This window comes from Engystomops pustulosus, chromosome 10, assembly GCF_040894005.1.
Source record: "Engystomops pustulosus chromosome 10, aEngPut4.maternal, whole genome shotgun sequence".
NCBI lineage: Eukaryota > Metazoa > Chordata > Amphibia > Anura > Leptodactylidae > Engystomops > Engystomops pustulosus.
In genome coordinates, this window is record NC_092420.1 from 75664802 (window position 1) to 75679988 (window position 15187).

Here is a 15187-nt window from a genome sequence, read left to right on the forward strand (position 1 = left end):
ATGTAGTCACTTCCGTTCCCAGGGATAATATATGAGCATAAATAGATTCACATATTGATCCATTTTCTTCTTGTTGTAAGAATATAAGTTATTTATTCGATAAAAGTGAGATAAAAATTCCAAAGAACAAAAATTGTTAAGGAATTAACTTCAGAAATTAAATTCCATTTTACTTTGAAATACAGGAGCAACTGGTGACGCTGCATCACAGACAGGTAGTGTTTAATCAACTTTTTTGTACTGAAAGATCATTTAAAATATTGGACTACATGTACTTTGCAGTAATTTTAATGTAGAACAAGCTAAAAAAGTGGTTTTCCAAATATTTTGGTAACCACTCTGAAAGCAGGGGCAGAAAAAGAAATAAAGTGTATTTAACTGGCTTTGGCTCCTGGTTGGTTTACGGGCATACCAGGATGGGCTGGAAGTGCTGCAGCCAATCAGTGGGTCCCATTGCTCTGCTACAAGTGATGTCACAACGGTCCAATGAGGATGAGGATTGGCAACAGCAGTCCTGTAACCACAGACACTCGTGGCCCACATAGGAGGATCAACTGAAAAAAAATTGTGCAGCAAGGGTAATTTAGCTTTTTTGTTTTTTCTTACACTTTACTAGTGGGTTAAAGGATTCTGTACAGTTAACATCAAAATAATCTCTAAACAGAAATATGCTAAGATGTTAAGCAAATGTTCTATGTGATCTATATTGGACATGGGTGCAGTCATCTTTAATTACAACTGGAAATAAAGCAGATCACACAAAATAATAAATTAGAACAACAATTTTGTTAAACACCAATTCCACTATTGTTTTACTTTACTTTACAGCGATGAAATGGGGTGCAACATCTCCAACAGGTAAGTATCATCCCAACACAAAAGAACAAACTAGAAATCATATGTTTCAGTACCGTAGCATTAATACATCCAGTTCCCAAAATATCTGCCAAATATTTATCATAACATTATCTATATGCCCTTCAAATTCTTAAAAATTCATGAATTTTGAAGGTTTGTTTCATTGAGGTGCTATTATATGTCACCTACTCCTACATTAGCAAATGTAATGGTTATAGATAAAGTCCATAAACTATACTTTCTGTTTTCATGTCTGTGGAGACTTAAAGGGATCTTGTCACCTCACCAGGGATACCCAAACCCCAAAGAGCACCTTTTTTCTATATCACCATCCAATTGCTGTCCAATGTTCCACCATTGTCCTGAAATCGACTTTTATTCCACCTGTCTATTACTCAAGAAGTCGAGCTCCCTGCACCTCATGCCAGCCATTGACTCACAGGGCAAGCGCTACATGGAGAGTGTGATGTCAGCACTAAGGGGCAGTATTAGATTGCTGGGCGCCGTGAGAAGGCGGAGGAAGCATGGGGAGTAGTTGGGAGGTCTTTGGTTTGATGTTTGTACTGTTAAATGTTAAAAAATGGAAAACTATCTTGCTGGTTTTCAATAAAAAATTTATTTGATCCAAAAAAAGAATGGGTTGCAGAAACCTTGTAGAAGTTCTTTGCATAGACTGTGTGTCGTTCCCATAATCCCATATTCCTACATCATGTTATTAGGCTTCTTGTAGGTCATACTTGAAGGGGGCTGCCTTTCAAGGTAGCAAAAGGAAGCATTGTTTTCCATTTAACACCTTGGAAAATGAATTTGCATACTTCCCAGAATTCCCTAGTGGAGCATCTATGGCTTTAAGTCTGCGCACGCCTATAAGACGGCATTTATTGGCAAACTCTCCATAAGGAGAACTTTTACCTTCTGGCCCTGTAATTCCCATACTAGTACAAAATGAATGAGCAGTATACAAAAAAGGTGCAGAATCATGCACCACATTGGTTGGCGTTACCAATGATACATCTTAATTAGAGATGAGTGAGTATACTCGTCCGAGCTTGATGCTCATTCGAGTATTAAGATACTCGAAACGGCTCGTTGCTCGGACGAGTATTTCCCCTGCTCGAGATCGAGCATTTAATTAAAAATACACTGTGAAGAACAATGAAGAATAGAATAAAAACAGTGATCACAGTGAACACAGGATCATTTAAGTGAAAAACACAGTGAAAAATACAGTGAAGAATAGATTACAGATGTTTGGCACATCTGCTTACTTGTCGGGAGATACGCGCGGAACAAAATAGTATGTGAAGAACACATTGAAGAACACGGGGAGCAGCACAGAGACACCAGGGAGCAGCACAGAGACACCGGGGAGCAGCACGAAGACATCGGGGGAACAGCAGCACGGAGACATCGGGGGAACAGCAGCACGGAGACACCGGGGGCACAGCAGCACGGAGACACTGGGGGCACAGCAGCACGGAGACATCGGAGGCACAGCAGCACGGAGACATCAGGAGCACAGCAGCACAGAGACATCGGGGGCACAGCAGCACAGAGACATCGTGGGCACAGCAGCACGGAGACATCGGGGGCACAGCAGCACGGAGACATCGGGGGCACAGCAGCACACATCGGGGGCACAGCAGCACACATCGGGGGCACAGCAGCACACATCGGGGGCACACAGCACACATCGGGGGCACACAGCACACATCGGGGGCACAGCAGCACACATCGGGGGCACAGCAGCACACATCGGGGCACAGCAGCACACTTCGGGGGCACAGCAGCACAGAGACATCGGGGGCACAGCAGCACGGAGACATCGGGGGCACAGCAGCACACATCGGGGGCACAGCAGCACACATCGGGGGCACAGCAGCACACATCGGGGGCACACAGCACACATCGGGGGCACACAGCACACATCGGGGGCACAGCAGCACACATCGGGGGCACAGCAGCACACATCGGGGCACAGCAGCACACTTCGGGGGCACAGCAGCATGGAGACATCGTGGGCACAGCAGCACGGAGACATCGTGGGCACAGCAGCACGGAGACATCGTGGGCACAGCAGCACGGAGACATCGTGGGCACAGCAGCACGGAGACATCGTGGGCACAGCAGCACGGAGACATCGTGGGCACAGCAGCACGGAGACATCGTGGGCACAGCAGCACACATCGTGGGCACAGCAGCACACATCGGGGGCACAGCAGCACGGAGACATCGGGGAGACTTCAGTGGAAGAACAGGAGCGGATCCCGGGACAGCGTATCTCCCGACAAGTAAGCAGATGTGCCGAACATCTGCAATCTATTCTTCACTGTGTTTTTCACTTAAATGATCCTGTGTTCACTGTTTTTATTCTATTCTTCACTGTTCTTCACATCTGCTAACTTGTCGGGAGATAATATACGCGCGGTGAAGTGAAGAATAGATTGCAGATGTTTGCATACATCTGCTAACTTATCAGAAGACATTCTTTTTCAATTAAATAACACATTTTAATCCCGTACCATGGTCCCTTTGAAAAATGCTCGAGTCTCCCATTGACTTCAATGGGACTCGTTATTCGAGACGAGCACTCGAGCATCAGGAAAAGTTTGTCTCGAATAACGAGCACTCGAGCATTTTAGTGCTCGCTCATCTCTAATCTTAATACATAAATGCGGGTTTACTTACAGATGAAAAACAAAATAAGATTGACTTAATTATCTTTTTTTTCTTAATCCTAACAGATAAGAAATGGGATATCAACTCAGGTAACAATGATACAATTCAATATGGAACATTCAATGCAACAGTCCAGCATAAAAAATATACATAAAAATATATATATAAAATACATACGGTATATAAAATAGTTGAATTAGACAATACTTTGTGGCCATGAGTCACACAAGTAGCAGAATAAAACACACACTATACCTTATAGTATTGATATGTACAAGAATGAAAATTATTTTCTGAAATGTTATATTTTTTCCTCAAATTTCTAACAGATATTAAATGGGACATCAGCTCAGCCGGAGGTAATTCTTTAATCCCTAAACCAAACTAAAATATAACTTGCATCCTTTATAATGTTATTTACTAATCTTTATTAAATTTATCAGTTCCTTCTCTTTTAATTTAATGTTTAACATGTATCATCCGCTACTATTATTGACTCAATGGTGCAATATGTAAGTTGCTAGAGAGATGAAGGGAAAATCCAATTTTTACTAACAATCACATAAATTCATACCGGTCCATAATGGCAAAAACCGGGCTGAGAAATATAGCATATATAGTAGTGTGGTGCTCTATTCCATAGGAACAACAGAATGCTTGGTGTGAACATGATGTAGAATGGCTCTCACCGCATGGAATCTTCTAGCTAATCCATTTATTGGAAATACTCACATATAGCATACAAAGAAAAATGCAGAGGGGAAGGTAGGACATAGTTTAGTATATCACATGGTTACAAGCGAACTATGGCTGTTTCAGGCACTTCATCCGGTTAACTTGAGTACCCTTAGCTCTGCATTTTTCGTAGTTTGTATAATAATAACAATAATAATTCCATTATTTATATAGCGCACACAGATTACGCAGCACTGCACAAAGCCAAATCAGTCCCTGTCCCCAATGGGGCTCACAATATACCAGTATGTTTTGGAGTGTGGGAGGGACCTGGAGGACCCAGAGGAAACCCACGCGAACAAGGAGAGAACATACAAACTCTTTGCAGATGTTGACCCTGAGACATGAACCCAGGTCCCTAGTTCTTCAAGGCTGTAATGCTAACCACTGAGCCACCGTGCTGACCCTAATTTGTATGTTATATGTGAGTGTTTCCAACAAATGGATTAGCTAGAAGATTTCAAGCAGTGACTAATTCTACATTCTTCTTGTGTTTACTAACAATCCCACCAGGGCAGAAGTCTATCAATGGCCTCAGGCCTTACATGAAGCATCAGACCATTTCAAAAGCTCTAATAAATCCCGAAATACAATAAATTATTGTTGATGTAGCATTATATGAGCTGGATTTAATCTGAAATCCTCTTATTGGAACAATCTCACCATTGATCATGTAGTGGGGTTCATGACCACATTGATGCTTGTCTGCTTCTTTTTGGTAAACTCACGTATAGTTATAAAAATTACACTGTTTTTAAATTCTTAATCAAAAACTTTCAATTTTCTCACCCCTGACAGACATAAAGTGGGATCTAGATACTGCATCAGGTAAATATAATCCTAAAGTATAAAATAGTGCTAAGAACAATACAGTACAGGTCATAAGGAATTAATGTATTGCTTTTGATTTCCAGGAGCACAATGGGTTAAACATTCCTCTGAGGGTAAGCTCATGTCATTCTACAGCACAAATTCCAAAAATATGTATTATAAAATCCAGTTTTGGGATTTGGGGCTATGTGGTGATTAATAATTTATACCCTTTCCCCTTTTTTAAGTCTATCCTTTAAAAATGCATAACTTTATATTTTTCCATTTACAGAAAGAAATGTGGGCTTGTTGTTTGTGTAACAAATTGTGCTTTGCTTTTGCAGCTTTTTCTGTGCTCTCCAAATGACACCTCCATTTAAATTTTTGAGTTGGTACAATCACGGAGCTACCAAGTTCATATGGGGTTTTATTATGTTTTAACACATTGAAAAACATTGACATTTTTTGTACAAAAAAGTCTTTGTTTCGCCATATTCTGAAGCTAATAACTTTTTTATACTTCAGTGTACAGACCAATGTACTTTGCTTTTTTGCGTAAAGAGCTGGCGTTTTCATTGCTACCATCTTGAGGACTATTTGTCCTTTTGATCATTTTTCATTCAAATTTTATGAGTTGTAAAATGGCAAAAAAGTGGCAATTTGGAGAGGGAGCAATGCCAGGAATAATTGCTTTTATATTTTAATAAACCAGGCACTTTGGGATCCAGGAATACAGAACTATTTTATGATGGTATTTGTATTTATCTTTGTATGTGTTTTAGTGGGGGATTTGAACTTTTAGGGTTTTTCATTACTTTTTTTTTATTACGGTAACTATATTTTTTGTAGTTCATCCTTTGCTGTTTGAATCCTAGGGAATCTGATCACTCGTACTATACATTACAAAAAAAATGGGTTTTCTGCTGATTTGTAACCGTCTGCCTCCCTACATATACATAGTTTTGCCCCTTAAGAACTACATCCAGCATAGATACGCAATTGATTATGTGAAATAAGGCTTTTACAGTTTCTTTAACCTGTCTGGGAGATAAATTGTACAATAATACTTTGAGTTGTAAGAATATGATATGATTATTTATTACTTAGCATCCTCTGAATTAACATATTTAATGAAACAACATGATTGTGTCTAATCATTTATTTATTATTAATTGCAGGCAAAGTGAGAGATACATGTCTTTGTTTTGAAATGACATTTCTTTTACTGACCCATAATTACATCACTACATACAACAAATGATGCAAAGCTCATATTCTCACCCTCCCTGTACAATGACCTCTATATAGATAACACTGAGCCATCATTACATCACTACTAACAATAGATGATGTCACAGCTTTTCTCCTCCTCCTCCCTGTACAATGACCTCTATATAGATAACACTGACCCATCACTACATGACTACTGATAATAGATGATGTCACAGCTTATCTCCTCCCCCTCCCTGTACAATGACCTTTATATAGATAACACTGAGCCATCATTACATCACTACTGACAATAGATGATGTCACAGCTTATCTCCTCCCCCTCCCTATACAATGACCTCTATATATAACACTGACCCATCATTACATCACTACTGGCAATAGATGATGTCACAGCTTATCTCCTCCCCCTCCCTGTACAATGACCTCTATATAGATAACAGTGACCCATTATTACATCACTACTGACAAAAGATGATGTCACAGCTTATCTCCTCCCCCTCCCTGTACAATGACCTCTATATAGATAACACTGACCCATCATTACATCACTACTGACAATAGATGATGTCACAGCTTATCTCCTCCTCCTCCCTGTACAATGACCTCTATATAGATAACACTGACCCATCATTACATTACTACTGATAATAGACGATGTCACAGCTTATCTCCTCCCCCTCCCTGTACAATGACCTTTATATAGATAACACTGAGCCATCATTACATCACTACTGACAATAGATGATGTCACAGCTTATCTCCTCCCCCTCCCTATACAATGACCTCTATATATAACACTGACCCATCATTACATCACTACTGGCAATAGATGATGTCACAGCTTATCTCCTCCCCCTCCCTGTACAATAACCTCTATATAGATAACACTGACCCATTATTACATCACTACTGACAAAAGATGATGTCACAGCTTATCTCCCCCCCCTCCCTGTACAATGACCTCTATATAGATAACACTGACCCATCATTACATCACTACTGACAATAGATGATGTCACAGCTTATCTCCTCCTCCTCCCCGTACAATGACCTCTATATAGATAACACTGACCCATCATTACATCACTACTGATAATAGATGATGTCACAGCTTATCTCCGCCCCCTCCCTGTACAATGACCTTTATATAGATAACACTGAGCCATCATTACATCACTACTGACAATAGATGATGTCACAGCTTATCTCCTCCCCCTCCCTATACAATGACCTCTATATATAACACTGACCCATCATTACATCACTACTGGCAATAGATGATGTCACAGCTTATCTCCTCCCCCTCCCTGTACAATGACCTCTATATAGATAACACTGACCCATTATTACATCACTACTGACAAAAGATGATGTCACAGCTTATCTCATCCCCCTCCCTGTACAATGACCTCTATATAGATAACACTGACCCATCATTACATCACTACTGACAATAGATGATGTCACAGCTTATCTCCACCCCCTCCCTGTACAATGACCTCTATATAGATAACACTGACCCATTATTACATCACTACTGACAAAAGATGATGTCACAGCATATCTCCTCCCCCTCCCTGTACAATGACCTCTATATAGATAACACTGACCCATCATTACATCACTACTGACAATAGATGATGTCACAGCTTATCTCCTCCCCCTCCCTGTACAATGACCTCTATATAGATAACACTGACCCATCATTACATCACTACTGACAATAGATTATGTCACAGCTTATCTCCTCGCCTCCCTGTACAATGACTCTATATAGATAACACTGACCCATCATTACATCACTACTGACAATAGATGATGTCACAGCTTATCTCCTCCCCCACCTTGTACAATGACCTCTATATAGGTAACACTGACCCATTATTACATCACTACTGACAATAGATGATGTCACAGCTTATCTCCTCCCCCTCCCTGCACAATGACTCTATAAAGATAACACTGACCCATCATTACATCACTACTGACAATAGATGATGTCACAGCTTATCTCCTCCTCCTTCCTGTACAATGACCTCTATATAGATAACACTGTCCCATCATTACATCACTACTGACAATAGATGATGTCACAGCTTATCTCCTCCCCCTCCCTGTACAATGACCTCTATATAGATAACACTGACCCATCATTACATCACTACTGACAATAGATTATGTCACAGCTTATCTCCTCGCCTCCCTGTACAATGACTCTATATAGATAACACTGACCCATCATTACATCACTACTGACAATAGATGATGTCACAGCTTATCTCCTCCCCCACCTTGTACAATGACCTCTATATAGGTAACACTGACCCATTATTACATCACTACTGACAATAGATGATGTCACAGCTTATCTCCTCCCCCTCCCTGCACAATGACTCTATAAAGATAACACTGACCCATCATTACATCACTACTGACAATAGATGATGTCACAGCTTATCTCCTCCTCCTTCCTGTACAATGACCTCTATATAGATAACACTGACCCATCATTACATTTCTATATAAATTATAATCAGTAAATCAGCTTCTGTTTATTGTGTTATTTGGCTCTAAAGCTCCTTAAAAATGGATGTAAAACACTGATGTATTTTATTTAACTTGACTGTGCATAAATATCTTTATTGAAATAAAAATTTACCTGTTTGTGTATAACTATTTCTTCATAACACATTGCAGGCAAAGCACAGACACCTAACCCACCACCAGGTAAAGGTAGTTTATTATTATCATAAATTTATTTCAGACATTAAAAAATTATGAAACAAAGTAAAGCATGGGAGTGTTTGGGGCCATCAACACAAATTGCGGAAAGCAAATAATTTGACGGCAGCTTTTGTCATCATATGTCTGCAGCTCTTCCTGCTTTGTAGAGATCAATTTTCAGTAGTCATTTAGTGATAATCACAAACACAAATATTTTAGGTTGAGTTGCAAGAATATGATACAATTTTTTATTACTTAGCATCTTCTCCATTAACATATTCAATTAAACAATAGTCTTTACCTGTATTCAATCAATTATTTCTAATTAATTGCAGACAAAGTGCAGACATCAAGACCACAACAAGGTAAGGATCGTTATATATCTTTGTTTTGAAATTACCTTTCTATCATAAAGACATCATTACATCACTTCATACAATAGATGATGTCACAGCTTATCTCCTCTCCCTACCTGTACAATGACCTCTATATAGATAACACTGACCCATCATTACATCACTACTGACAATAGATGATGTCACAGCTCATCTCCTCTCCCTCCCTGTACAATGACCTCTATATAGATAACACTGACCCATCATTATATCACTACTGACAATAGATGATGTCACAGCTTATCTCCTCTCCCTACCTGTACAAAGACCTCTATATAGATAACACTGACCCATCATTACATAGCTACTGACAATAGATGATGTCTCAGCTTATACCCGCATCCTCCTTGTACAATGACCTCTATATAGATAACACTGACCCATCATTACATCACTACCGACAATAGATGATGTCACAGCTTATCTCCTACCCCTCCCTGTACAATGACCTCTATATAGATAACACTGACCCATCATTACATCACTACTGCCATAGGTGATGTCACAGCTTATCTCCTACCCCGCCCTGTACAATGACCTCTATATAGATAACACTGACCCATAAATACATCACTACTGACAATAGATAATGTCACAGCTCATCTTCTCTCCCTCGCTGTACAATGACCTCTATATAGATAACACTGAACCATCATTACATCACTACTGACAATAGATGATGTCACAGCTTTTCTCCTCCTCCTCCCTGTACAATGACCTCTATATAGATAACACTGACCCATCACTACATGACTACTGATAATAGATGATGTCACAGCTTATCTCCTCCCCCTCCCTGTACAATGACCTTTATATAGATAACACTGAGCCATCATTACATCACTACTGACAATAGATGATGTCACAGCTTATCTCCTCCCCCTCCCTATACAATGACCTCTATATATAACACTGACCCATCATTACATCACTACTGGCAATAGATGATGTCACAGCTTATCTCCTCCCCCTCCCTGTACAATGACCTCTATATAGATAACAGTGACCCATTATTACCTCACTACTGACAAAAGATGATGTCACAGCTTATCTCCTCCCCCTCCCTGTACAATGACCTCTATATAGATAACACTGACCCATCATTACATCACTACTGACAATAGATGATGTCACAGCTTATCTCCTCCTCCTCCCTGTACAATGACCTCTATATAGATAACACTGACCCATCATTACATTACTACTGATAATAGACGATGTCACAGCTTATCTCCTCCCCCTCCCTGTACAATGACCTTTATATAGATAACACTGAGCCATCATTACATCACTACTGACAATAGATGATGTCACAGCTTATCTCCTCCCCCTCCCTATACAATGACCTCTATATATAACACTGACCCATCATTACATCACTACTGGCAATAGATGATGTCACAGCTTATCTCCTCCCCCTCCCTGTACAATAACCTCTATATAGATAACACTGACCCATTATTACATCACTACTGACAAAAGATGATGTCACAGCTTATCTCCCCCCCCTCCCTGTACAATGACCTCTATATAGATAACACTGACCCATCATTACATCACTACTGACAATAGATGATGTCACAGCTTATCTCCTCCTCCTCCCCGTACAATGACCTCTATATAGATAACACTGACCCATCATTACATCACTACTGATAATAGATGATGTCACAGCTTATCTCCGCCCCCTCCCTGTACAATGACCTTTATATAGATAACACTGAGCCATCATTACATCACTACTGACAATAGATGATGTCACAGCTTATCTCCTCCCCCTCCCTATACAATGACCTCTATATATAACACTGACCCATCATTACATCACTACTGGCAATAGATGATGTCACAGCTTATCTCCTCCCCCTCCCTGTACAATGACCTCTATATAGATAACACTGACCCATTATTACATCACTACTGACAAAAGATGATGTCACAGCTTATCTCATCCCCCTCCCTGTACAATGACCTCTATATAGATAACACTGACCCATCATTACATCACTACTGACAATAGATGATGTCACAGCTTATCTCCACCCCCTCCCTGTACAATGACCTCTATATAGATAACACTGACCCATTATTACATCACTACTGACAAAAGATGATGTCACAGCATATCTCCTCCCCCTCCCTGTACAATGACCTCTATATAGATAACACTGACCCATCATTACATCACTACTGACAATAGATGATGTCACAGCTTATCTCCTCCCCCTCCCTGTACAATGACCTCTATATAGATAACACTGACCCATCATTACATCACTACTGACAATAGATTATGTCACAGCTTATCTCCTCGCCTCCCTGTACAATGACTCTATATAGATAACACTGACCCATCATTACATCACTACTGACAATAGATGATGTCACAGCTTATCTCCTCCCCCACCTTGTACAATGACCTCTATATAGGTAACACTGACCCATTATTACATCACTACTGACAATAGATGATGTCACAGCTTATCTCCTCCCCCTCCCTGCACAATGACTCTATAAAGATAACACTGACCCATCATTACATCACTACTGACAATAGATGATGTCACAGCTTATCTCCTCCTCCTTCCTGTACAATGACCTCTATATAGATAACACTGACCCATCATTACATTTCTATATAAATTATAATCAGTAAATCAGCTTCTGTTTATTGTGTTATTTGGCTCTAAAGCTCCTTAAAAATGGATGTAAAACACTGATGTATTTTATTTAACTTGACTGTGCATAAATATCTTTATTGAAATAAAAATTTACCTGTTTGTGTATAACTATTTCTTCATAACACATTGCAGGCAAAGCACAGACACCTAACCCACCACCAGGTAAAGGTAGTTTATTATTATCATAAATTTATTTCAGACATTAAAAAATTATGAAACAAAGTAAAGCATGGGAGTGTTTGGGGCCATCAACACAAATTGCGGAAAGCAAATAATTTGACGGCAGCTTTTGTCATCATATGTCTGCAGCTCTTCCTGCTTTGTAGAGATCAATTTTCAGTAGTCATTTAGTGATAATCACAAACACAAATATTTTAGGTTGAGTTGCAAGAATATGATACAATTTTTTATTACTTAGCATCTTCTCCATTAACATATTCAATTAAACAATAGTCTTTACCTGTATTCAATCAATTATTTCTAATTAATTGCAGACAAAGTGCAGACATCAAGACCACAACAAGGTAAGGATCGTTATATATCTTTGTTTTGAAATTACCTTTCTATCATAAAGACATCATTACATCACTTCATACAATAGATGATGTCACAGCTTATCTCCTCTCCCTACCTGTACAATGACCTCTATATAGATAACACTGACCCATCATTACATCACTACTGACAATAGATGATGTCACAGCTCATCTCCTCTCCCTCCCTGTACAATGACCTCTATATAGATAACACTGACCCATCATTATATCACTACTGACAATAGATGATGTCACAGCTTATCTCCTCTCCCTACCTGTACAAAGACCTCTATATAGATAACACTGACCCATCATTACATAGCTACTGACAATAGATGATGTCTCAGCTTATACCCGCATCCTCCTTGTACAATGACCTCTATATAGATAACACTGACCCATCATTACATCACTACCGACAATAGATGATGTCACAGCTTATCTCCTACCCCTCCCTGTACAATGACCTCTATATAGATAACACTGACCCATCATTACATCACTACTGCCATAGGTGATGTCACAGCTTATCTCCTACCCCGCCCTGTACAATGACCTCTATATAGATAACACTGACCCATAAATACATCACTACTGACAATAGATAATGTCACAGCTCATCTTCTCTCCCTCGCTGTACAATGACCTCTATATAGATAACACTGAACCATCATTACATCACTACTGACAATAGATGATGTCACAGCTTATCTCCTCTCCCTCCTTGTACAATGACCTCTACATAGATAACACTGACCCATCATTACATCACTACTGACAATAGATGATGTCACAGCTTATCTCCTCTTTCCTGTAGAATGACCTCCATATAGATAAAACTGACCCATCATTACATCACTACTGACAATAGATGATGTCACAGCTTATCTTCTCCCCCTCCCTGTACAATACCCACTATATAGATAACACTGACCCATCATTACATCACTACTGACAATAGATGATGTCACAGCTTATCTCCTCTCCCTCCCTGTACAATGACCTCTATATAGATTACACTGACCCATCATTACATCACTACTGACGATAGATGATGTCACAGCTTATCTCCTCCCCTCCCTGTATAATGACCTCTGTATAGATAACACTGACCCATAATTACATCAATACTGACAATAGATGATGTCACAGCTTATACCCCCCTCCTGTACAATGACCTCTATGTAGATAACACTGATCAATCATTACATCACTACCGACAATAGATGATGTCACAGCTTATCTCCTCCCCACCCTGTATAACGACCTCTATATAGATAACACTGACCCATCATTACATCACTACTGACAATAGATGATGTCACAGCTTATACCCCCCCTCCCTGTACAATGACCTCTATGTAGATAACACTGACCAATCATTACATCACTACCGACAATAGATTATGTCACAGCTTATCTCCTCCCCCTCCATGTACGATGACCTCTATATAGATAACACTGACCCATCATTACATCACTACTGACAATAGATGATGTCACAGCTTATCTCCTCCCCCTCCCTATACGATGACCTCTATATAGAAAACACTGACCCATCATTACAACACTACTGACAATAGATGATGTCACAGCTTATCTCCTCGCCTCCCTGTATAATGACCTCTATATAGATAACACTGACCCATCATTACATCACTATTGACAATAGATGATGTCACAGCTTATCTCCTCTCCCTCCCTGTACAATTACCTCTATATAGATAACACTGACCCATCATTACATCACTACTGACAATAGATGATGTCACAGCTTATACCCCCCTCCTGTACAATGACCTCTATGTAGATAACACTGATCAATCATTACATCACTACCGACAATAGATTATGTCACAGCTTATCTCCTCCCCCTCCCTGTACAATGACCTCTATATAGATAACACTGACCCATCAATACATCATTACTGACAATAGATGATGTCACAGCTTATCTTCTTCCCCTCCCTGTACAATGACCTCTATATAGATAACACTGACCCATCATTACATCACTACTGACAATAGATGATGTCACAGCTTATCTCCTCTCCCTCCCTGTACAATGACCTCTATATAGATTACACTGACCCATCATTACATCATTACTGACAATAGATGATGTCACAGCTTATCTCCTCCCCTGCCTGTATAATGACCTCTATATAGATAACACTGACCCATCATTACATCACTACTGACAATAGATGATGTCAAAGCTTATACCCCCCCCCTGTACAATGACCTCTATGAAGATAACACTAACCAATCATTACATCACTACCGACAATAGATGATGTCACAGCTTATCTCCTCCCCCTCCATGTACGATGACCTCTATGTAGATAACACTGACCCATTATTACATCACTACTGACAATAGATGATGTCACAGCTTATCACCTCCCCCTCCCTATACAATGACCTCTATATAGAAAACACTGACCCATCAGTACAACACTACTGACAATAGATGATGTCACAGCTTATCTCCTCGCCTCCCTGTATAATGACCTCTATATAGATAACACTGACC

The 15187-nt window shown here is 39.8% G+C and overlaps 1 protein-coding gene across 6 annotated transcripts in view; it reads left to right on the forward strand.

Annotated features, from left to right (window-relative positions):
- LOC140104472 (uncharacterized) overlaps positions 1 to 15187 on the forward strand; it is a 53200-nt gene that overhangs the window by 34989 nt on the left and 3024 nt on the right. For 5 of the 6 annotated variants that reach the window (XM_072128028.1, XM_072128030.1, XM_072128029.1 and 2 more), the window contains 10 exons: positions 186 to 215; positions 829 to 858; positions 3603 to 3626; positions 3867 to 3896; positions 5071 to 5100; positions 5187 to 5216; positions 9013 to 9042; positions 9375 to 9404; positions 12248 to 12283; positions 12610 to 12639. In XM_072128028.1, the coding sequence (XP_071984129.1) occupies positions 186 to 215; positions 829 to 858; positions 3603 to 3626; positions 3867 to 3896; positions 5071 to 5100; positions 5187 to 5216; positions 9013 to 9042; positions 9375 to 9404; positions 12248 to 12283; positions 12610 to 12639 (300 nt within the window). The remainder of the gene's footprint in view (positions 1 to 185; positions 216 to 828; positions 859 to 3602; positions 3627 to 3866; positions 3897 to 5070; positions 5101 to 5186; positions 5217 to 9012; positions 9043 to 9374; positions 9405 to 12247; positions 12284 to 12609; positions 12640 to 15187) is intronic. The other variant, XM_072128031.1, reaches the window with a different exon arrangement.